A 27,295-nucleotide genomic window follows, 5' to 3' on the forward strand; every position below is an offset into this window, starting at 1 on the left:
AAATCTTTATTTCAGTCATTAAAAAAAAAAAAGAAACAAATAACAAAAGCATGATGTTTACAAAAAGGGAAGATTTCTGAGATTCTCTTTAACCCTTCAGATTAAACATAGAAACTTCTCCCTTCACTCTTTATTTAAACTAGGAAATTATTTTAGATGATGCTACTGCAAAGTTCTCCAATTTTAATATAATACAAATCTCTCTCTCTCTCTCTCTCTCTCTCTCTCTCTCTCTCTCTCTCTCTCTCTCTCTCTCTCTCTCTTCTTTGTTCAGTGGGAAGTTTTCCGTAAAAACGAGGGAAGTCAAAAATAGCAACAATAAACATTTTATAATGTCTTCTATACGCAACCAATCCGTCATATTTGTAATTAATTTCAGTTAACTTTAGATCTATTTCCAATCTTTGATTAGATTTTGCCTTATTGTTAAGTCCTGTTTACGAAAATAAAATATGAAATGAATAAAATTTTTTTTTTTATCTTTATTTAAAAAATATTTCTTTTAATATCGCAAGTGGTAAATTCACCAGAATCCTTAAAATATTGATGAAAATACACATCTTATTTACAAAAGGACTTCAAAGGTTGAATATTTGTTTTGCTTCTTGAAAGGTGTGAGTTAGCAGCCAATAGCTAATGGTGTGACATTTCTAAGTGTTGAGCGTTATGTGCTGAAGTATCTATCTATCTGTTTATCTATATATAAATATTATATATATATATATATATATATATATATATATATATATATATATATATATATATATATATATATATATATATATATATATATATATATATATATATATATATATATATATATATACACACATATATACACATATCAATGAGTGTATGAAAATGAGTGATGAAAATGCAAACGAAGACACCCTATCTGAAGAGACTGAAACCCTTTGTAGATGGACTGATTATTCTGATAAGTTTCTGGATAAGGAGCGTAGACGGAGGCAGGTCTGAAACAGTTCATGCAAAGCTCAGAATATTTATAGAAGCGGCCTTTGTGGATGCAATAATGTTTACAAACGAAAGGAGAGGCTTCCTGTGGCATTGCAAAAGAGAAGTTGGACTTGTGTGGTAACAGTGTCATTGAATCTCTTTGACCAGGAAAGCTTGCCTGTTGGACTGGATATAGAATTTAGGCCAAGGGCCAAGCGCTGGGACCTGTGTGATGAGGCCATTCAGCGCCGAAACGGAAATTGACAGTGAAAGGTTTGAGAAGGTGTGGCAGGAGGAGAATCCTTTGCAGTTGCACTTTGAATCAATTGTTACGAGAGGGCTGAGGAAAGCAAGGTGGAAGAAAGAGAGAATATGGAGGGCGGTAGAGAAATAAAGAGCGAAAGGGGTTGCAGCTAAGGGACGCTGCAAAGAACCTTAAGGAATGCCTACAGTGCACCGCATGAGGTCCACTCACGGCGCTACCCCTCTACCGGGGCCATGTCTGTTAAAGGAAACGATTTCAACAGGCTTAGCGAGAAGAATGATTATTATTCATTTTGTGATGTGAATGGCTGAAGAATGACTCTACGAATCAGTACACAGACGAACGTGAATATGAAATGAGATATGAGATTAACGGAGTTAGTAAGACAGAGTAATTTGATATCATCACTTTCCCGTGATCTTAAATGGAAAATTAAAGTCCGCAGTAGTATGTGTGTGGATTGCTACATACAGGAAGCTTTCGCCAAATTGATCATTTGGCCTCTTCAGCCTCCTGTATACAGTTGTAGCAGCATACACATACATACTACTGTGGACTTTATCGTGTGCTGGTACCTGGTGACAGCGAGAGAGAGCTGCAGAGGCAAGTGCTACGACCTGAAAGTGCTTGTGAGGGAAAGAAAGTTGAATCTGAACGATGCAAGGGAAAGTAAACAAAAGTAAATGGCATCAAGGACTGTGGACAAAAGTTATTCAATTTTTATGGATGGTGGAAAGATTTAGAATTTTTGTTCATACAGGTATCTTTCCACCATCTATAAAAAGGAATAGCAATTGCTTCCAGACACCTGTATGAACAAAAACTCAGAATTTTGCCACCATCTATAAAAAATAATAAAGACAATGAACAAAAACTCAGAATTTTGCCACCATCTATAAAAAATAATCAGATCAGACACCTGCATGAACAAAAACTCAGAATTTTGCCACCATCAATAAAAAGAAATATCAATTACTTTCAGATACCTGCATGAACAAAAACTCAGAATTTTGCCACCATCTATAAAAAGAAACAACAGTTACTTCTTTTTGTAGATGGTAGGAAACTTCAGATTTTTCGTTAATATAGGTATCTGAAAGTAACTGCTAATTCTTTTTAAAGATGGTGGAAAGATTCAGATTTTTTTTTATTTATACAGGTGTCCGAAAGTAATTGTTAATTCTTTTTATAGATGGTGGAAAGATTCAGATTTTTTTTTGTTTATACAGGTATTTGAAAGTAACTTAATGAACTCCGATGAAATGAAAGACCAAAAAACTGACTCGTGTAATGTAAGAAAGAAAGGTAGCATCAGAATCTGTTGAAAAGTATTGTAGAGTTATGAAATTGGATAAATAGAGAAGTAAAACATTTCTCAATAAATTATTTTGTCAAAAATTTCTATAATGGAAGAACAGTCTATGAATGAGAGTAAGCAATTTAAAACGAGGAACGTGTTAGAATCAACTGTTTGTTTGGTAGTTGAGGCTGGAATGAATTGTTGCTTTTTAGTTTGCCTGGAAAAAAATGGCTTGTTTGGCAATTGGTGAGACAAAAAGGGGATACAGTTACAATTAGGAGAGTAGACGAGACAGACATAATGTAAAGAGTTTAGGAATCAGATGAACGACTATAAGGATCCTAGAAATTTTGCTTGTATGGGAAAAATAGGTGACATTTAGCTACAGAAATGAAATATAATTCAGAAGTTCAGGCTAAAAGGAGCAGAGGAAGCTTTAGTATTAGCTCTGGGTTAGATAGTACAGGGCAGGTTTCTGAAAAGAGGGGGGTGTATAATAGCAGGAGCTCTAGAGAAATTCCTACAAGATGAAACTGAGGAAAACACTGTGTGTTCAGAAAGGGACAAGGCGAAACTGAAGACCCTTTTGGTACAATTACTGGCCACTTAGTACAGGACAGGTGTCTGAAAGGGGGGGGCATAATAGCAGGAGCTCTAGAGAAATTCCTACAAGATGAAACTGAGGAAAACACTGTGTTCAGAAAGGGACAAGGCGAAACTGAAGAGCCTTTTGGTACAATTACTGGCCAGATAGTACAGGACAGGTGTTTAAATTGGGCCATGATCACAGGAGCTCTAGAGAAGTTCTTGCAAGATGAAACTGCGGAAAGCATAATTAATGAGCACTTTGAGGATTAACTCTGTGGTTGATGGTTGTGGTGATTGGTTGTGACTGTGTTCTTGTTTCTTTTCGGAAGCCCACTTTCTAGGAGAATGGGCTTACTGATATATACGTATGTATACATATATGTATACAGTATATGTGTATATACATATATATATGTATATATATACATATATATATATATATATATATATATATATATACATATATACATATATATATATGTATATACATGCATACATACATACATACATGTATACACATACATACATATATACATACATACATATGTAGATGTGTGTGTGTGTGTGTATGAATTAAATATGTTCTGTATACGTCTGCACGCTATTAACAAATCGAGTCACACTAATCTGTATACAGACCTATATATATATATGTATAAATATTCACATACATATAAAATGTAAAAATACACCTCTACCTTTTAAACACAGCTAAAAGCTATCAAATGGGAACACTGGCTTGAAAAGTGAGCACGACGAAGTGGGTGCTATTCAACGGATTTCTTATAGAACGAAGTCTTGAATAATACTGATTCCCATCAAACATCCTTTGTATAAGAAAATACCTTCAGTCCAGACTGGGTGAAATGAGGTATCATATATTTTTTTTTTTTTTTTTTTGTAATTTTCAGTTTTTCGAGTCGAGAACATTTTCTTCACTAAACACACACAAACGGTTGAAAACATATTTGACTATACTTTTTTTTTATTTCCAGTAAGGCTTCGAAGACATAATTAGCCCATATTTCGTAAAAGCTACCGACTATCACATTCTTTGTTATTAGAGCAATAAATGTTTTATTTGTACAGTAATTACAAATGCACTCTCTTGTACGTGAGATAGTGCATCTGCATGTTTGTGCTTACATGTGTTTGTGTGGGCTTATATATATATATATATATATATATATATATATATATATATATATATATATATATATATATATATATATATATATATATATATATATATATATATATATATATATATATATATATATATATATATATATATATATATATATATATATATATCTTGTATATACATCTATATGCATTTGTTACACAATGATTTTAAACTCTAGAAACACTAAAAGTACAACCCTTCTAAGACAAAATAACCACTTCCGAAGTCCAACTATTTGCCGCGGATAAATTTGGAAACAGATACTTGCAGAGCTTATTTCCGCCTTCACTCTCCTTCCCGTGATCCGTGTTTAGCCTATGATTAAGCTACGTAACCTAAAATAAATATTATCTGAGGTATTTTATGCATAAATGTGTATTTAAGCTCCGCTTTCACGGGCGGAGTGTTTATATTGTCATTCCCTGTACAGCGGTTTTTGAGTTCTAATTTTGATTCTTTTAAGGGTTGATGGAATGTTTATTGATTTAGCTTCTTTTTTTTTTTTCTTAATTCAATTGATTTTGTACTACCAATTATCTTAAAAAGGGGGATTATATTTATAAATTTTATTTAGAGCACGATTTTAATGCTGACACAATTTCTGACGGAAGACTTTCACTTGGTTGTGAAACGGGGACGCTTCCAGTCGTGAAATATCCGGATTATCATCGTCGTTCATGAAAAGATATCAGTACAAATATGTGGAGGATTTAACATTCATGGAAACCATTGAAGGAAATTGCTCGCCAGAATGAAGTAACATGAATAACATGACATTTTGAGCACAGTGTGAAATGCAAATGCAGTATTACCACTACGAACACATTCTCATTCCCAGTGATATAACCTCCAGGTATAAAATCCTAGCATATGCAACATATATACACAAAATAGAATTTTTCGTTGTGTTTTTTAATGTTTGCAGTTGCACAAGACTCTGAATGTTATAAAAGATTGTTCTTCCTAAGTATAAATGCCTCTCTAAAGGTTTTACAGCTCATGAGAAGTCAGTATCTAGCAAGCTGGTAAGAGCTCTTAAATTGTTTTTGGGGCAATATACTTTTCAAACGAACTAGTAAGCTAGCAGTAAATTATTTTGAATTGTTTGTGACAAGAAACGTTCCATTCAAAAGTGAGAATATCGTATCATCTAATCATTACATAAATCCTATATTAAACATTAATTTCAGTCAAATCTATGATGCGAAATAACTCTCTATGCGATTACTATTTACATTTTTTTTTCTACAATATAATATCCAATCAGGGATCCTGAAAATGGTTCCTCTTCTTCATGACGAAATGTTTTATGAAGATGAAGCACAAAAATCTGTGAACAGTCTTTCCTCTACGTTTCATTTTGTTTTTCTAATGAACTCACACTTATCAGTAACAAATGCAAATTGTTTTCAGTGTAAATGGAATGTAATGTACATTTTCTCTTCTCTCTACAACTGGTCTTAAATATAATGATCTACCTATAATGCACGTACAAAGTCTTTTCATAAAATGGTGTGATTACGCACAGATTGGAGTTAAATTCTAGCAGAGTTTGAGTCATTTGTCAATTGGAATGTTCCTGTTGTTTTGATACTTAAAGCTTAGGGTAGGCAGGTAAACGATTGCATGCAGCCCTAGAATCGTCATCACCCAAACCATCTTTTCGTTATAAAGCCTTCAACAGTGGCACCCTAGAGCTGTCATTGCCTAAACCTTCATTTCTTCCAGAACTATACTTTGTAGTCAACCCACTCATACAGTGTTCCTATTTCCTATCTCAAAATAACGTTGCATAATAGTTTTTTTTTGCCCTGACATTCCCTGTCTGTAATTGTAGCAATTCAGCTGAAAAACTAGACGACTGCTGTGTGTGTGTCAGAGCAGGACCTGCTGTATGCATCAGTGCAGGACCTACCATATGAGTCTGAGCAGGATCTTCTATAAGAATCCGAGTAGGATCTACTATATGACTCCGAGTACGACCTACGCGAAAGGCTTGGAATGGCAGACGCAGCCGCCCGAGCTAAATCCAGAGTGGAATCGTGCTGGTCGTGAGCTGCTAATCTATTGGCTGCCCCTCTTCCAGCAGCCTCTTTGGCTGCACGGGCTGATGACACTGCAGAAAGCGTCAGAAGTCTTGGTCTTCCATCCAGCATACATCCAAGATTCAGGATCTTAGGAGACTTGCTTCCAGACGAGTGGCCCCTGTGTCCAGACGACCGGTGCCTGTGGTCAGAGTCGTGGCGCCTAGGTGGGGCCGGAGTGATTTCTCCCGCTGATGAACTTCCAGGTCCACCGTTTGGCAAGTTTCCTAGGCTCGCTGCAGGGCGTATGTGGTTGGGTATTGGATCTGTACTGACGGAAGTCACACGTGGACCGCCTTCCACGAAGTTGATGGTTGAGCTGGCCCCTAGGGATCTTGTGCGGTGAGCGGGGGTGACTGGGGTGGATTTCGTTGTGTACTTTTGTGAAGTTGAACGGGTTACGGGAGTCTCAGAGGTTGTGGATGGGAGAGTGTAGATTTCCCTGAGGAGCTCTGGAGGAAGGCGTGGCGGAGGTTTCAGAACAGAGTATCTGGAGCCCCAGTCCTCTTCCTCTGCTGGGCCGCATATCTTGTAGGCGCAGCAAGCCACGATGCAAAGGGCCAGCAATGCCCCAAAACACATGGCAGATAACTGTATTGCTAAAACAATATCTGGAATACAAGATGCCCAGATTAATCCATGTTAACTTTGAAGGTCAGTATTGCCAAAAATTCAAAAATGTCTCATTCTACACTCTATTCACCATTCTGCAAGAAAAAATGTCATTAAGATATGTGTTCATATATGTCTGGGTCCTATAATTATTACAAGGCATATATTTAGTGTGGGTTGTGGCTCCCTAAAGCTGTACGTTTAAGTCCCATCAACGTATTTGAGCTAGGTGATTGTTACAAGGCTTATATTTAGTGTGGGTTGTGCTTCCCTGAAGCTGTTGTTTAAGTGAATGAGCATGAGATAAAACTGAATATTCTAACACCGTAAAAACTCTTGAAGATCATGAGAAATGTTGTATTGAATGTTTACAGTTAGGCGTGTAAGATTTGTAGTACCAAAGTACTAAATGATTTCTGTAGATGATTGTTTTTGTAAATTAACTTATAACTAATTTTCCTCAAACTTTATTTACTCTGAGGTAGCGTAACTATTTTGAACAAAAAGATATTAAAGTATATTACATGGTTATAGAAAAGATTGATTTTATGCCTATAAATTTTTCCTGGGAATCAATCTTTATTTTCATTAGATGCTCATAAGAACTAGCGTTTCAGAAAGTAAGCAAAATGAAAGTTCATGGGATGTGATGTATTTAATCTGCATATCAGTTTAAATTAAAATATAAGCTAATAACACCTGATAATAACCCTTGGGTTGCGATAGAGTATGATTGTAAATTGTTTTAATTTGAGCATTACATTCTCATCACTACAATTGTTTCATTATATTTCTTTTTACTGCTTAATTTTCAGAACAAAATGGTATTTAAAAACATTTTGTTATTGCGCTTGCATTATCAAATGAAGTTTAGAAATTCACTTCAAAGGGCGAAGCGAAAAAGGGATATTTTTCAGTCTAGACATTTTTCTCTTTTTTTGCTTAAGTGTAAATTGGACAGTTTTATTGAATAAAATTTACATTTGGAATGAACTTTAAATAGTAAGAGTAGGATTTTTTACATCTACAATATGTAGACTATTATTCAATCAGAATTATTTTTAATGTGAAGTTTTCAAAAACCTGTAGAAATGAAAACTGTTCACATATGTATTTATCAACAATGAAAAGAAAGATTAAAGATTTCTTTCTCTTACATGAATTGTTGGCGCCAGATAGAAATTTCGAACAGAACTCCATCTAAGTGTATGGATTTTAAATTATGTGCTGTAGCAACACTAAGAAATAAATACCACAACGAAACCTAAAAACATTTTCAAAAACTCAGTGAAAGTCTGCCTAGCTGCATAAATCAATGTTTTATGTCAACACAAACGAAGTATATATTATTCCAAAACTATATATATACAATGGCTTATATATATATATATATATATATATATATATATATATATATATATATATATATATATATATATATATATATATATATATATATATATATATATATGTATGTGTACTTGTGTGTATTGTATGTCAAATAATATTTCTTATGTTAAGCAATGCACTTAAATGCAAATCTTATATTTGTGTTTGGGTGACTTATCATTAAACGCTGTTCGTGCTGTGAATTTAGTGGTTATGATTCTTCTAATATTTGAATTATGAATTATGTATGTATAATAAATCGTGCGTGTATAATATGCAGTCAGGCATCACTCAGTGAAGATCTGGTGTGTTTATAATGTGAAGTCTGGAATGACCCAGTGAAGATCTGGTGTGTATGTAATATGAAGTCTGGAATGACCTATTGAAGACCTGATGTGTTTATAATATGAAGTCTGGAATGACCCAGTGAAGGCCTGATGTGTTTATAATATGAAGTCTGGAATGACCCAGTGAAGGCCTGGTGTGTTTATAATATGAAGTCTGGAATGACCCAGTGAGGATTTGGTGTGTTTGCAATAGGAAGTCTGGAATGACCCAGTGAAGGCCTGGTGTGTTTATAATATGAAGTCTGGAATAACCCAGTGAGGATTTGGTGTGTTTGTAATAGGAAGTCTGGAATGGCCCAGTGAAAACCTGGTGTGTTTGTAATATGAAGTCTGGAATGACCCAGTGAATACCTGGTGTGTTTGTAATATGAAGTCTGGAATGACCTATTGAAGACCTGGTGTGTTTGTAATATGAAGTCTGGAATGACCCAGTGAATACCTGGTGTGTTTGTAATATGAAGTCTGGAATGACTCAGTGAATACCTGGTGTGTTTGTGACATGAAGTCTGGAATGACCCAGTGAAGTCCTGGTTTGTTTGTAATATGAAGTCTGGAATGACCCAGTGAAGACCTGGTGTGTTTGTAATATGAAGTCTGGAATGACCTATTGAAGACCTGGTGTGTTTGTAATATGAAGTCTGGAATGACTCAGTGAACACCTGGTGTGTTTGTAACATGAAGTCTGGAATTACCCAGTGAAGACCTGGTTTGTTTGTAATATGAAGTCTGGAATGACCCAGTGAGGACCTGGTGTGTTTGTAACATGAAGTCTGGAATGACCCAGTGAAGATCCGGTGTGTTTATAATATGAAGTCTGGAATGACCTGTTAAAGACCTGCTGTGTTTATAATATGAAGCCTGGAATGACCCAGTGAAGATCTGGTGTATTTATAATATGAAGTCTGGAATGACCCATTGAAGATCTGGTGTGTTTGTAATATGAAGTCTGGAATGACCCAGTGAAGACCTTTAAAAAAGACGCAGCTCACCTTCCCATGTCATCTCATAGCTGCCGACGTTGTTGATGCCTCGGTACCCATACCGTCCTACCCCGCCTCCGGCGCCCTTTCCAGCCTTGCCTCCTCGGGCACCGCTTCCTGGCACACCTGTTGGGGGGTTGGGGGGAGAGAGGGTCGTAGCCTGGTTGCTTGGACCGAGACACATGAAAAAAAGTGGGGCCTTCAGGCAAATCTTCTTTGCCTGCAGAATCCACGACGGAGAAAGAAGGAGTGGCCCTTAGGAAGGCCGAAGATAAGAGGAGGAGGAAGACAAGGAGGAGATGGATACCATTTCGATGTTCGCGAAAGTATTTTTGATGTTGATGGAAGTTGGCTGTGACAGAGAGTTAGTGGGAAGATCACGGTGGAAGGACAGTAGTAGTAGTAGTAGTAGTAGATAGGGAAAGCTTTTGAGGGAAGGCGGTAGAAGTATATAGGGAAAGCTTTTGGGAGAAGGTTAATATAGAGTGTATAGGGAAAACATTTGGGGGAAGGGCAAAAGCAGTACAGTAGATAGGGAAAACTTTTGGGGAAGGGCAGAAGTAGTAGATAAGGAAAATTTCTGGAAGAAGGGCAGTAGTAGTAGATAGGGAAACATTGGGAGGAAGGGCAGTAGTAGTAGTAGTAGATAGGGAAAACTTTTGAGGGAAGGGCAGAAGTAGCAGCTACGGAAAACTTTTGGGCAAAGAGCAACAGTAGTAGTAGATAGGGAAAACTTTTGTGGGAAGGATGGCAGTAGTAATAGACAGGGAAAACTTTTGAGAGAAGGGCAGTAGTAGTAGTGGATAGGGAAAACTTTTGGGAGAGGGGCAGTAGTAGTAGTAATAGACAGGGAAAACTTTTGGGAGAAGGGCAGTAGTAGTAGTAGATATGGAAAGCTATTGTGGGAAGGGTATTAGTAAGAGCAGACAAGGAAAACTTTTGGGGAAGGGCAGAAGTAGTAGATAGGGAAAACTTTTGGGGGAAGGGTAGCAGAAAACTTTTGGGCTAAGGTCGTAGCAGTAGATAGGGAAAACCTTTTCGGGAAGGTAGAAGTAGTAGATAGGGATAACTTTTGTGGGAAGAGCAGTAGTAGTAGATAGGGAAAACTTTTGGGGAAGGGCAGTAGTAGTAGATAAGGAAAACTTTGGGGGGAAGGGCAGAATTAGTAGATAGGGAATACTTTTATGGGAAGAGCAGTAGTAGTAGATAGGGATAAATTTGGGGGAAGAGCAGTAGTAGTAGATAGGGATAAATTTTTAGGGGAAGAACAGTAGTAGTAGATAGGGAAAACTTTTGGGGAAAGGGCAGAAGTAGTAGATAGGGATAACTTTTTGTGGGAAGAGTAGTAGATAGGGATAACTTTAGTGGGAGAGCAGTAGTAGTGGATAAGGAAAACTTTTGGGGGAAGGGCAGAAGTAGTAGATAGGGATAACTGTTGTGGAAAGAGCAGTAGTAGTAGATAAGGATAAATTTTGTGGGAAGAGCAGTAGTAGTACAGTAGATAGGGAAAACTTTTGGGGAAAGGGCAGAAGTAGTAGATAGGGATAACTTTTGTGGGAAGAGCAGTAGTAGTAGACAGGAAAAACTTTTGGGGGAAGTAGATAGTAGATAGGGATAACTTTTTGGGAAAGGGCAGCAGTAGATAGAAAACATTTGGGGAAAGGGCAGAAGTAGTAGATAGGGATAACATTTGTGGGAAGAGCAGTAGTAGTATATAGGGATAACTTTTGTGGGAGAGCAGTAGTAGTAGATAGGGATAACTTTTGTGGGAGAAGTAATAGTAGATAGGATAACCTTTGTGGGAAGAGCAGTATTAGTAGATAGGAAAACTTTTGGGGAAGGGGGTAAGGGAATACTTTTATGGGAAGAGCAGTAGTAGTAGATAGGGATAACTTTTGGGGAAAGGGCAGAAGTAGTAAATAGGGAAAACTTTTGGGGAAGGGCAGTAGTAGCAGATAGGGAAAGCTTTTGGGAGAAGGGCAGAAGTAGTAGATAGAGAAAACATTTGGGGGAAGGGCAGTAGTAGTAGATAGGGAAAACATTTTGGGGAAGGGCAGAAGTAGTAGTAGATAGGGATAACTTTTGGGGGCAGGGTAGAAGTAATAGTAGATAGGGAAAACTTTTGGGGAAGGGCAGTAGTAGTAGTAGATAGGGAAAACTTTTGCGGGAGGGCAGTAGTAATAGTAGATAGGGAAAACTTTTGGGGGAAGGGCAGTAGTAATAGTAGACAGGGAAAACTTTTGCGGGAGGGCAGTAGTAATAGTAGATAGGGAAAACTTTTGCGGGAGGGCAGTAGTAATAGTAGATAGGGAAAACTTTTGGGGAAGGGCAGTAGTAGTAGTAGATAGGGAAAACTTTTGGGGAAGGGCAGAAGTAATAGTAGATAGGGAAAACTTTTGGGGGAAGGGCAGTAGTAGTAGTAGATAGGGAAAACTTTTGGGAGAAGGGTAGTAGTAACAGTAGACAGGGAAAGCTGGGAAGGGTAAGTAGTAGTGGATAGGGAAAACTTTTGGGGGAGGGACAGAAGTAATAGTAGATGGGGAAAACTTTTGGGAGAAGGGCAGTGGTAGTAGTAGATAGGGAAAACGTTTGGGGGACGAGCAGCATTAGTAGCAGATAGGGGAAAACCTTTTGCCATTGACGGAGACACTCGATGTAGTTATCGTCGATCCGGAGATTTGGGTTAAATGTATATCTTTATCGTTGGTTATTTATTTTTCTTCCTATTTATTTACCACAGCTTTTTCACATCGATATCAGTAGCAGTCTTAGTCATGGGTCCTTGGTCGTTTCAGCAGTTCGTATCTACCATTCATTACACATATATATATATATATATATATATATATATATATATTTATATATATATATATATATATATATATATATATATATATATATATATATATATATATATATATATATGTAGATATATATATACATATACAGTATATATATATATATATATATATATATATATATATATATATATATATATATATATATATATATATATATATATATATATATAGATATATATATACATATACAGTATATATATATATATATATATATATATATATATATATATATATATATATATATATATATATATATATATATATATATATATATATATATTTATATTTTAAACAGAATGATATCAGATGGTCTTTTAGAGGGCTCAATATATTATGAAGCAGGGATGGATAGGAGCATGCATACTTGACAAGATTCTGCTCACACATAAATAGTTGTGTATGTAAACTTGAAATGATTAACAGCTTGATTATACATGCACACAGTTATTTAGAAAGCGTTCTCTCTCTCTCTCTCTCTCGCAGTCTCTCTCTGTATTGTAAAATCAAACACACACATATACCTATATATAAACTTACCAGGAACCTCCTTCAATCCCTTTGTAAGGACACTAGCTGTACCAAAAGCTTATACGTAAGCACAGTATTTGCTTAAGAGACCCCACTTTTTTTTTATTCTCTTTTACAAACAAAGGGCAAACGAACATGATCAATATATTTGTTCTAGGAAACATTTCACCTAAAATTTGATTATTATTATTATTATTATTATTATTATTATTATTATTATTATTATTATTATTATTATTATTATTATTATTATTATTATTATTATTATTCATTAGACGAACACTATTCATATGGACCAAGCCCACCAAAGGGGCCACTGACTTGAAATTCAAGCTTCCGAAGAATATTATGATGTTCATTGGATAGAAGTAACAGGTGGTGATGGGAAATACAGAAAGAAGAGATCAGTTATTAGATAAAAAGATAAATAGATTAATAAATAACCAAATAGAAATGTAAGTAAATTATTAAAATCCACGGAGAACTGTGTTAGGGTAGTGATGCATTCCCTCGCATGAAAGCCAGTTTGCATGATACGGTTCCCTTGAACAAAACTTAGGTTTTGAGATCTCATGTTAATTGATCATGCCAACAGGAAATGGTGTTCATACCACGACATTGTAGGTAATTTTTGTGCACTTCTCCCAAGGTTGCCTGAATATCAGATCAGCTTGTCAATAAAAACAGAATATTTAGTCACTAGAAGATTAAAATGGACATTGACATTCCCCAAAGTTTGAAGAAAGCTTGCTTTGGGTTTTAATTAAACTACAAAATGTCTTATACATCTAACTGCGATGATTGTAATGCTTCTCTATAAATAAAATAAGGGGTATGAACCCCCAAGCTACCTTCAGTATTTTGTAGATTGTAACGTTACCGAATAATACTCTATAATTAAAAGTTAATCTGTGTGATAGGTAGCAGTATATATATATATATATATATTATATATATATATATATATATATATAGTATATATATATATATATATATATATATATATATATATATATATATATATATATATATATATATATATATATATATATATATATATATATATACACTGAAGTAAGTGACGGATATAAATATGCATGCAATATTTGTTCTTCTTCAAACTATTATACAAATGTACTAACAATATTTCCATGGTACTAATTTCATTCCTTGGCTTTTGCATAAGATGATAATCAACCCCTTCCCCCTCTCTCTCTCTCTCTCTCTCTCTCTCTCTCTCTCTCTCTCTCTCTCTCTCTCTCTCTCCACATTTGTTCAAGTGAATCCCATAGGCTTTTGTGCCCAGTGGCTCAATTATATATCAGTTCCACCCTTCGCATTCAGTCAATTATCCTTTTCAAGACTCCAGAAGTGGGTGGACGATTCGATAAAATACGTAACTAGATTGTTTTTCAAATGCCACTATGATGAATTGGTAAGTTTTTCGTGTAGAGACAAAACAGCACACACACGAACACACACACACACACACACACATACACACACACACACACACACATATATATATATATATATATATATATATATATATATATATATATATATATATATATATATATATATATATATATATATATATATATATACAAAAACATACATACATACATACGCACACACACACAATACATATATATAGATAGCTAGATATATCCCACGAAAAAGGAAAGTATCACGTATAGAGAAGCCTAAATGAATTTCCCTCCACAAGTGACGCCAGGCCTACGTCACAATAAAAAAAAAAACGTGAGATAACTCATTAACAATTCACTACTACTGGAGAAAAATGTTTCATAGTGCCTACGAACACACGCAAATTGCCACTGCATTCAAATGAGCTAAACTTCTGTTATGCATCGAACAGAATCGATACAACGTTTGTCCATTGTCGAGAACAAATGATTTACATCAAACGGATCTTTTGAAAGGTTCCCATTGTCAAAGTGATATTGCCTTGCTGAATGTATTGTCATTTGAACAATAGGATATGACATGATGTGTATAAACTCTAGCAGAATATTTATAAGCTTGATAACAAATGGGTTACCAAACCTTGTAAAATACAGACGAAAGTTAACATATGAATCATAGCATGCGTCGTTGAACCTCATAACTGCACTAAATATTATCAAATATTTGCCCATAAAGAATTTTAATAACTAACAGTGACATTAGATGATATATATGAGTTCATAAAATTTATTTTATTTTATTCAGTAGATGAAACCTATTCACATTGAACAAGTAAACCAGAGGAACCGCTAATTTAAAATTCAAGCTTCCAAAGAATGTGTTGGTTTCAACCTCCCACTGCAGCAGAACCCCCCAAACTGCAACAGTAACTGATCATGATAGAGAACCAGGAATTCTTTTGATTGATTTAGCTGATCGGCTGGTATAGCAGTTAGTGTCGTGGCATGCTACTCGGATGCAGCGGGTTCGCGTCTCCCCCATGATCAGTTACTGCTGCAGTGTAGGGTCTGCTGTGGTAGGAGGTTGAAGCCAATATACTTTAGAAGCTTGAACTTCGAGTCAGTGGCCCCTTTGGTGGGCTTGTTCCATATGAATAGGTTTCATCTACCGAAATATAATAATAATAATAATAATAATAATAATAATAATAATAATAATAATAATAATAATAATAATAATTTGTATACATGGGGTCCGTTGATTGGTCATATTTCATAGGGTCTCACACCAGGCGTTTATAGTTCGAACCTTTTCAGCAAGAGCCAGTGGTGATACATAGTTTGAGATATTGCATGCAAAAACGGTTATGACGCCATATATATATATATATATATATATATATATATATATATATATATATATATATATATATATATATATATTTATATATATGTTTATATGTATGTATTAATTTATATATATATTTATTATATGTTTATATACATATATATATTCTTAATATAACTATTTACAGTTACCCATTTATTCTTCTTATATATATACAGTAAGCATTTTCCATATATCCTCACATGTATATATATACATACATATTGTATATGTGTATATATATATATATATATATATGTATATATATATATATATATATATATATATATATATATATATATATATATGCACACATATATAAACCTTTTGATTTTAACCTGTGCAATAATGTATACATGTGCAACAATCAATGTCATCATGAGTAAGGATTCTTGAAAAAAAAAATAAAGGCGAATATAAATATTTCTAAATGGATCAAAGATTAACATATACCAAATCGAAACCATAGGTCAAGGAAGATGACAATATAAAAAAGAAATTATATGATGTAATAAACTGAGAATATAAACTAAAATGGGTTTTATTTTATTAATGATTAGGTTTTTCTTAAGTTCTTCTTAAGATGAGTTAGTCATTGGTAGCTTTGTATCCTTTATTACCAAGTTATTTTATTTTAAGATAAAAATAAAATTCAGTAGATATTCCTGAACAAGTTAGAATCTTTTCTTCTTTAATTATGAGTTAGCTAAGGTAAAAAATTTTCTTATAATTTTGATAATATTTTTAATAACAATTTTTATGAAATACATTTATTTTTTATCAGTCTCTAAACCAGTGTTTTTCAACCAGGGGCCGAATTCCCCCCTAGTGGGGAATTTTAGAGTTTCGGGGAGGGGGGGAATTGTGACCACAGAAAGTTTATGTACTGATATGGAAGAAAAAAGGGATTTTTAATGTCATATGCATATTATTCGGAATGCACCTTTTAAAGTGGACAATTTTGGGCATATGGTGAAAGGGTGCATGGGCCAGGAATTTTCGTTTTGAATTTGACAAACGAAGCCACACTGAGTTGTAGTTCAGATTGTCTAATTAAGCAATTTTTATATGCAAACAATTATCATTGACTATCACCTTCTGGAAAATATTGTACTTGACGGTCATGCTTTCGAATTAATGTCATAAAATGGGCTCAGAATCCTAATATCATTCAATTCTGCTATTCTATTCTGATGACTTTACGCATTGCCATAGTTTGGGAAGAATAATATTTAGCCAGGAATAACTGATAGACCAGTCACCAAAACGTAGGAATTTTTCTTTTGTTGATAATCTGGAAATATTTTCATTTACGTACTAAATTATTATATGTGTTTTGTTGTTTCATTGAAACTTCTAATCTAATTTATATGAAACTTCATATATATACTTTTAGATTTTGAAGATATATATTATATATATATATATATATATATATATATATATATATATATATATATATACATACATACATATATACATACACTTACAAATATCTTTCCCATAATATTTAACGAAACTATTAGATTTTTTAAAATAACTGACGTAAGTTATGAATTGATTTGAAGTTGTGATAAAAGGTTATAGAACTTTCATCGCGTGATTTAAGTTCCAAAAGTGTTTTGATCCATGAAAAGTTTCATAGCGCGATGAAAGTAGCGAAATACTCATGAATGATGAAAGCTGGAGGGCTTTCATTGTGAAGAAAGTGGCAGGATAACGGGATGAAAGTTCCGGAATTTATTTTTTGATGTGTATTTTTTTTTTTTTAACTGGCATTAAGTTTAATAATCGCTCTCATTTTTGTTATATATTTTATGTATATTTCTACACCGTTGTGCATTTATTTTTTCTATATATAAATTACAAACAAATGAATTGTATTTTTTTCTTTTCTTTGAGCCAAACTGGCTTTAGGTGTGAATGTTTACAAATAGCTCTCATTTTTTGTTGTATATTTTATGTATATTTCTACAACAATATTTATTTATTTCTATATATAGCTTACAAGAAATGAACCTGTACATTTATGTGTAATAACAGGTATAATTATATCTGTATGCTTGTTATTTAAAATCAGAATTGAGTGAAAAGTTGTGCTGATTTTTTCGTGAATGTTGCTAAAATTGGACCATTTCAAGGACCAAAATTGGACCTCGCCAAGGACCAAAATTGGACCTCGCCAGGGACAAAAATTGGACCTCGTCATGGACCAAAATTGGACCTCGTCAAGGACCAAAATTGGACCTCCGAGGACCAAAATTGGACCTCGACAAGGACCAAAATTGGACCTCGTCAAGGACCAAAATTGGACCTCGTCAAGGACCAAAATTGACCTCCGAGGACAAAATTGTACCTCGACAAGGACCAAAATTGGACCTCGACAACGACCAAAATTTGACCTCGCCAGGACGAAAATTGGACATCCGAGGACCAAAATTGGACCTCGTCAAGGACCAAAATTGGACCTCGTCAAGGACCAAAATTGGACCTCGTCAAGGACCAAAATTGGACCACCGAGGACCAAAATTGGACCTCGTCAAGGACCAAAATTGGACCTCGTCGAGGACCAAAATTGGACCTCGACAAGGACCAAAATTGGACCTCGCCAAGGGCCAAAATTGGACCTCGTCAAGGACCAAAATTGACCTCGTCAAGGACCAAAATTGGACCTCGACGAGGACCAAAATTGAACCTCGTCAAGGACCAAAATTGGACCTCGTCAAGGACCAAAATTGGACCTCGCCAAGGACCAAAATTGGACCTCGCCAAGGACAAAATTGCACCTCGTCCAGAATAACAATTCATTACATTCTGGGAAAGTCATCTGGTAATTAGGTCTTATGAGTTAGGGGGATTTGTGGTGGACAGTCCAGCCTTGGTTTAGGTTTGCTGATTTATGATATTATTGGTGTTCAAAGATGAACGATATTTTGTTACTACATTTGTGCATTGCTTGACAAAAATAGGTCACCATTTGATGTTTATTGGATAGGTTGTTGTATAACTTGACAAAAGTTGGTGTGTATGTTTCTGTAGATACTGAAAGTATGTGGGATGTATTATTATTATTATTATTATTATTATTATTATTATTATTATTCAGTAGATGAAACGTATTCATATGGAACAAACCCACCACCAAATGGTCCATTGACTTGAAATTCAAGCTTCCAAAGAATATGATGATGTTCATTAGGAAGAAGTAAGAGGAAGTAAAGGGAAATACAGAGAGAAGATATCCACTTCTTAAAAAAAAACTATTAAATAGGTAAACAGATAAAAATGTATAAAAATGCAAGAAGAATAGTATTAGGGCAGTAATGCATTGCATTTGTCTTGAACTTCTGAAGAAGTTCCAATTGCACGACATCCTCAGTTGGGAGGTTCCACAGTCCAACTAATTTCAGAGTATTTAATCTATTAACTGGCATTACTAGATGTTTTATCAAATAATAGATTGACAGTAAAATCTATATATTAGTATAGATAGGATGACGGCAACTGATGTGCCAATTTTGCATAACTTGACAGGATTCGTGTGTATGTTTTGCATGCAGTTTAAAAGTATTTTGAATAAGGACAGTATGGCAGGCAGAAACCTAGGCATTAACAGTTGTAAATTGATTCATTTTCATTACCAACGTTTCGGGATACAAATCCCATCTTCAGGTCTAAAAAAAAAAAGAGAATGTAATTTTGTATGTATGCTAATGAATAACCTTGCATTATTAAACTAGTATGTTTATGCATTGCTCAACAGTATTTGTTGAGCATTCAAAAATAGCTTGACAGTTTCTGGTGTGAAATATTATCGGTTCTACAGTATCTGGGTTTACCCGCCTGCGTATTATGTTTGTACGTTATACTGAGCTGCAAATATTTGGTGTCTGTGTTCTTGAATTTATTCTTGTCATGTAGTTTAAAAAAAAGTCTTCCGTGTATGTTCATGGGTTAGAAATATATCCCACTCGTAAATGCAAGGCTATACTGTACACAGTATGCCTGTTGAAGCATAACCACCCCATGATTATCCAGCATATTTACTTGTAACTTAAATTTCTTTTGACAAATGTACTTAGTTTTGCTTGAGAGCCTTCAGGTTAGTTTAGAATCTGCATGCTGTGGCTTGGAATTGTTTAGTTTTCATGTTTTTCTATAAGTAAACTGTATGTCACGATCACCTAAAAATAGTATGACAGAATTCAGTCTGTTTGCTAATGTATTCGTTAAACAATATTTGACATGCAAGAATATATACATTACACAGAATGTCAGTCTCTTATCTATACTGATATATGTTAAACTACTTTAATAATAATAATAATAATAATAATAATAATAATAATAATAATAATAATAATAATATAATAATAATAATAATAATAATAATAATATACTGATATATCATTTTGGAACATGATTTACACTGCGTATACATTCAGTCAATTGATGGTTTGTATTGTTATGCAAAGCCTAACAAAATCTGGCTTGTGTTCAAACTTTTCTTGAAAGTAGCATCAGTTGATGGCTTGTACTATTATGCAAAGCCTAACAAAATTTAGCTTGCATTTCAGTTTCTTAAAAGTAGGATCAATTGATGGCTTGTACTGTTATGTAAAGCCTGACAAAATGTGGCTTGCATTTCACCTTTTCTTGAAAGTAAGATCAACTGATGGCTTGTACTGTTATGCAAAGCCTAACAGAATCTGCTTTGCATTTCAAATTTTCTTAAAAGTAGGGCCAATTCGTCCCTTTCTTGACAGACTGGCTTATCCCATTTTTAAAAAAATTTTCGAGTTTTCCAGTAAAAGTGTCTCATTCTTTTTTTTATATATTCTATAACATATCAAAAGTTCAACTGTTATATTTCCCAGCGAAATGTCCTCAGAAGTTGAATTAATTAGAAGCTCTGAATTATATCAAAATCTTTGAGGACTATTTTCTCAGAATGAGGAACAAATGGCTGACGTCAGTTCGTCAAACTTGGGACGAATTGGTGGGAAAAGAAAAAAATCATATTTAATATTATAAAAAAATTATATTGAATACTATAAACTTCACAATATAGAAGTTGGTATATTGAGTTTCATTGAAAGCTTAGGCAAAACAAAATTGTAATTCTGGCTCGCATTCAAAGCTTTTCTGAAAATTAGGATCAGTTCATGGGAAAGAACAAGTAAAAAATGCGCCCGTTTCTTCGGCGTAATCGAGTTTTCTGTACAGCCACTACAGCGTATAATCAAGGCCACCGAAAACAGATCTATCTTTCGGTGGTCGCAGTACAATGCTGTATGAGCCGCGGCCCTTGAAACTCTACCCACGGCCCGGTGGTGTCCTGGCCTATATCTTCGCCAGACGCACGATTACTGTTAACTTTAACCTTAAATAGAATAAAAACCACTGTGGCTAGAGGGCTGCAATTTTATACGTTTGATGATTGGAGGGTGGATGATCGACATACCAATTTGCAGCCCTCTAGCCTCGGTAGTTTTTAAGATCTGTCGAGAAGAAGTTGGTCTTGATTTCCATATTAAGTTTTCTGGCGAAACAAATTTGCAGATTTGTAGTCTTATGTCAGTCGATGTAAAGTCTTTTTTTTTTTTTTCAGAGGAATAGAAAAAAAGATCCTCCTTGTCTCTCAGTTCCTTTAGAAACTTTCTCACGTTTCACGTTTTTTTTTTCTTTGTATTTAGGATCACACTGGAAAATAAATCCTTTATTGAGTTTATTAATGAGTAAATGATTGAACGGGTAATTAAATGAATCGACAGGATAAATAAGCAAGCAAGCAAATACATAAAGCAATTTAAATAAATGCATAAATACAGAAATGAATATATAATTATAATTACACAATTATCTTTTAATTGAAAATTTATTGGGGAGAATATTGTATTCTTTAAAATAAAATATGAATTACCCAAAAAAATGATTTTGTTTATTGTCATCATTCAAAAAATTAATTAAAAAAATCGATAAATAACGAAAATGAAGATGGAAATGAATATTAACACTAATATATATATATATATATATATATATATATATATATATATATATATATATATATATATATATATATATATATATTTAATTAGCTTGTTCAAGATATTAAATGCTGAAAATCGACGTTGATGGGTTTATATTATAATGCATAATGGATAGATGAAAAAACTTTAGCAAATATATAATTAGATATTTATTAACTTAACCAATTTATCAGCTAGTCCAAGAAATAAATAAATAGAGTAATAAATAAATAAGTAAATATTTATTTACTTAACCAATTTATCAGTTAGTCCAAGAAATAGATTAATAAATATATGAGTAAATACTTATTAACTTGACCAATTTATCAGTTAGTCCAAGAAATAAATAGATTAATAAAAATATAAGTAATTTATCAGTTAGTCCAAAAACTAAATAAATAGGTTAATAATTATATAAGTAAATATTTATATACTTAACCAATTTATCAGCCAATCCAGAAATATATAGATTAATAAATATATAAGCAAATATTTTTTTACTTAACCAATTTATGTTAGTCCAAAAAAATAAAGCTTAATAAGTATATAAGTAGATATTTATTTACTTAACCAATTTATCAGTTAGTCCAAGGAATAGATGAATAGATTAATAAATATATAAATTAATATTTATTTACTTAACCAATTTATCAGTTAGTCCAAAAAATAAAGATTAACGAATATATAAGTAGATATTTATTTACTTAACCAATTTATTTATGAGTTAGTCTAAAAATAAACAAATACATTGAAAAATAAATAGAAAATACTTATTTACTTAACCAGTTTATGAGTTAGTCCAAAAAATAAATAAATAGATTGACAACTAAATAGAAAATATTTATTGACTTAACCAATTTATGAGTTAGTCCAAAAAATAGATTAATAAATATATAAATATACATATTTATTTACTTAACCAATTTATCAGTTAATCCAAAAAAATAAATAAACAGATTAATAAATAAAAAAATAAATAGATTAATAAATAAACAAAAAAAAATAAATAGATATATGAGCAAAATTCACCTTCTCTATAACAGAGCGAATTTTATGCATTTTACTGATATTCACAAAATGCCACACATTAATTATTGACGGTCTTTTATCAATGGCAGGACGAAAAAAGAAGTGAAAGATCTGTAAAAGTTCTTCTCTGACAGAAACTGACAGGCGGAAGATGAGGTTAAGGAAACTTCTATCGATTTGCAGTGAAAGACAAAAAAAAGAGTTGGACGAGTGTGCAGAAATGTTCTGTTAACTGTACAGCAGTAGGGTATGGTTACAGATTTCATTATGATTTCACATTCATTTATTCATTCAACATTCGCTGGTAATTCTGAAATTTTTTTTTTTGAACCTTGACCAAATGAATGACAGCAGGTCAGACAGAGTATTTTGAAGTGCAAGAGGCAGTCCACGGTGCTTAGCTCTGTTTTGAAGGATAATTCTCAAGAATTTTCTCATTCGCTTTTGCTTGAAGTTAACTTGTATTCAGGTATCACTGAGTTGTTTATTTTTCATGTATCATTCCTTTACCGATAACAGATTTTTCTTAAACAGGTGTTTTATCAAAAAATACAAGATTATTCAAAAGACGAATTTTATATTCTAGGTAATAATGACAGATTGCAGTATCCAGTGATTTGAAACCCGAGACATGACTTTTACTTTTACCCTGAAAAATACCATAGTTGATATTGAATTCAAAGCCAGATAAAAATTCTTCAGTGTTGTGAGTTTGAGAGAGCAAATATTTTCTATTCTTGCTCTGAACTTGGAAACGACAGGTTTCTGGCATTATATTTGATCAAACAAATGCATTTTCCCCCTCGTGACTTTTACAGTAGTTCTGATGCCTCAAACTTTCCCTTCTCGGAGCCATGGGAAGCGTCTTGCACGTAATACACACCGAATATCAGTAACCAGAAAACCAAAATTTCTGTCTCTGCTACTAAATTTCAATAGCATCTTCCTAACAGTGAAATATCTTCACAAGAATTGAATGTGTGTCTGTTCTCTGAACGAAAGGTATATAGAGGCATACACAGGAGATAATAGCCAGGCATAAAAATTTGATTCAAATTTGACTAAAGGTATTGCTAAATGTATAAATATATATAGATATAGAGGCTTATGCAAATGAGGTTTGAAATTTGAAACTAACAGGTTAGGTCGTTCTGGATAGACGTCATCTTCACTTCTCTAAATGTTAAAAGTAAAGGAACACCAATGAGGAGTGCAAAAAATAACACCGAGGTTCTAAAATGTGAAACTATTTCATTGTGGACTAATACACATTTTTGTTTTCCAAGTAGAGGAAGAGGAACAAGGTTTTATAGTCAGCTATGACAGTTATTGCTCGAGAGCCATTGCATTTCTCCCTCCAAGGAGTCAAAAGGACATCATGATTGTAATTCTATAAGAACACCAGAAAGATCCTCACACCAATTATGAATGATTTTTTTTTTTTTGGTTTGTTTTTGAATGAAACTGATTTAAGTCATCTACTTTTTTTTTTTTTTTAGGGAGAAAATCGCAAGAGATGGGGATAAAGGTATACAAGTTCTAGGGACCACAGCTGTGTTTTTTCTCCCCTAGATGTGATAGATTCAAGCAGTGATGCTCCCCTTCTCCCCAGGTACAGGGACAGCCTCGTAATGCCTTAAAAGCTCCGTAATTAATTCATGTATAATTAAACCACAAATTTTAGGACTTGGCAATCTAAATCCCAAACTGCTTCGAATCATCGCGTCTCGTCTGAATTGTGAATGCTACGTGAAACAATATTGATTTGTGGCTATTGAAACGCGTCAGCAGTGGTTCTCAATAAGGGGGTGGCGGGATTTCAGAGTTTAAGGCTGGTGGGGGGGGGGGAATTGTGACCAATGACTTTTAGTATAATATGCATATTATATATTATTAGGAATGCATCTTTTGAGGCAGACAATTTTGGGAAGGGGGGAGGGAGTTGACATTCTGACATATGTTGAAAGGGTGCATGGGACAAAAAAGCTTGAGAACCACTTTAGTGATTTCACGTATCTTCTCCTCTGTGGGAAACACTGGAGGTTATAGATAGAGAGAGACATCTGGTATCCTCTTCATAGCTGATAACACAGAAATGGACAGTTCAGAGAAATTTGGTTCCTTCTTTAGCCTGGATAGCCACTGAACATTTACGAGACATCTCTCATCTTCAGTGAGCGTGATGCAGAATTTCTGGATCTTTCCCAGATAGTGACCCCCAGGGACTTTCGGGGGTCGTTATCTAAGACTAATATTTCTTGGGGGTCATTATCTTTAGGATATTTACAGTCTTTTGTTTATGTTTTCACGGCAATCCCCAACGGGCTTGTACTAAAGAAGCCGGAGAAGTCGATACACACAGGGTTAAAACCCTTTAAGGGGTCACTGTCTAGGAAAGATCGGATATTTTTCTTTTTTGACTGAGACTTGCCGTCTTCTTTACCCTGTGGACAATGGCTCCTACAGTACCGAGCAGGAGACGCGACGTTTCGAAACGGTTTGTGAAAAGCACTTCATTCCCCACAGTTGTGGATTCATTATACCCTCATTATAAACGCCTCAAGTCCCCGCAGTGAACCTCCAAGACACTGCTGCAGTCCCTTTAAGCTCCTTCCTCGAACATTTGAAGACACGGATAGTAGGCCTAATAGTCTACAAGTCAGGTATATAGCCAACTACAGCTAAGACACCGAGCAAAGAGAACACCAATAAAATCCACCGAGAGATGCAGGAAAAGAATAATAATAATAATAATAATAATGAGTATTAAAATCAGACCTTACACACCTTTCTCTTGATTTATGCGCGTTGCCCGCACCCGGAGTTATTGCACGAACACAGATGAGGGAAGCAGAATGTATGCGGTGGTTGATATGAATTTTTTTTTTTTTTTTTTAACTTTTTCTCTTCAGACAACATGCCTCTCTGTTTTTTAGCTGTTCCAGTGCGCAGTGCAAGTTTAGTTTCAGCTTTGAAAAATGTGGCTATTCTTTCGGGAACCCCTACCTCAGCGGATGGTCCCAGATTCCCAAAAAAGCATTCAGAAATTTTTTTAAGCAGATACCCACAATATTATGCTTGAGGTAGGTAGGTAGGTGTTCCCAGCATAGCTATCTTTTTGAAAACTGAAGGGGAAATGAAACCGCACATTGAAAATAAATAAAAAAAAAATCAAATAAAAAACTCCACGTAGTCTACTTTTCACAACATCCAACAGGAGATGGTTTGTGCCAACTAAATCTAATATCCAAAGCCACAGATCTCAGAGAGAGAGAGATAAAATAGCTCCACAGAAATGAAATCAGATCGGATAAAGCTTTATTGCAACGTATTGAGTATCACGACACAACAACAAAAAAAAAAATTAAATAAATAAATAAGAAGTGTTTCGAGATGCAAAAGAAATCTGAAAAACACATTCATTTACAGGGCGCTTAACACGTTTTCTTTTACATGTAAACATTTATTTACGGTTTGTATTTATTAGGTTTTCATAGTTGATATGTTTATGAAGAGTTTGCTGTTTTAAATTTACGATATATATATATATTTTTTTTGGGCGTTCGGTGAAGTTAGTCTGTTCATCGATATCGCCAAAGAAATGTCGATGAAAGTAAATAATGTGGGTTTTCTGAAGACAGATGAGGAATTTTACAAGTATATGGTTCTTCATAGATTCTCTCTCTCTCTCTCTCTCTCTCTCTCTCTCTCTCTCTCTCTCTCTCTCTCTCTCTCTCTCTCTCTCTCTCTGTCAGTATTTCATACAAAGACAGCCATAATATGTCTTTGCCTACACTATTGTATATGTGAATACGTTTAACAAAATATATTATATATGCTTGTATACATATATACATATATATATATATATATATATATATATATATATATATATATATATATATATATATTATATAAATATTGAGATGGTAGTCTTTATGTGAATAACCACATGAGCAATAACAATATACATTGATAATGTAGCTAGTTTTCTGGTTATTCCTATAAAGTTAAAGTCCTCCTGGTCGTCGCAGGCCTCATAGGACCTGCGCTGAACTCCGGTTTCTTTGGCTGACAGCCAGTGGGGAAGAAGTCCGAAGCCCAAGACACGTGGCCAGCGTGTTGCTAGGCCCACTGTTTAACTCCCCAGCCCGATGTGTGGTACCTATTTTTTTTACTAACCCTCTCGAGTTTTCAGACCGCTAGGTTGGCGGGCTACCCGGTTTATGCAATGGCGCCATCTCTAAGCCACCAGCGAGTGGTGGGATTTGAGCCCCATAAGAGATATTTAAACCACCGCTATGAAGCCCTTAGGCAAAT

At 34.2% G+C, this 27,295-nt stretch overlaps 1 protein-coding gene and 1 long non-coding RNA gene across 2 annotated transcripts in view; one reads left to right on the forward strand and one right to left on the reverse strand.

Moving 5' to 3' along the window:
• Positions 1–27,295, forward strand: part of LOC136840316 (uncharacterized) — a 315,086-nt gene that overhangs the window by 165,292 nt on the left and 122,499 nt on the right. The gene's annotated exons all lie outside the window — the stretch shown is intronic.
• Positions 4,787–27,295, reverse strand: part of LOC136840313 (uncharacterized) — a 256,437-nt gene continuing 233,928 nt past the window's right edge. Inside the window, exons 3-4 of the mRNA XM_067107012.1 lie at positions 9,718–9,834; positions 4,787–6,991 (exon numbers count right to left, since the gene is read on the reverse strand). Coding sequence (XP_066963113.1) covers positions 6,150–6,991; positions 9,718–9,834 — 959 coding nt within the window. The 3' untranslated portion in view covers positions 4,787–6,149. The remainder of the gene's footprint in view (positions 6,992–9,717; positions 9,835–27,295) is intronic.

Source organism: Macrobrachium rosenbergii, chromosome 7, assembly GCF_040412425.1.
Source record: "Macrobrachium rosenbergii isolate ZJJX-2024 chromosome 7, ASM4041242v1, whole genome shotgun sequence".
Classification (NCBI taxonomy): domain Eukaryota; kingdom Metazoa; phylum Arthropoda; class Malacostraca; order Decapoda; family Palaemonidae; genus Macrobrachium; species Macrobrachium rosenbergii.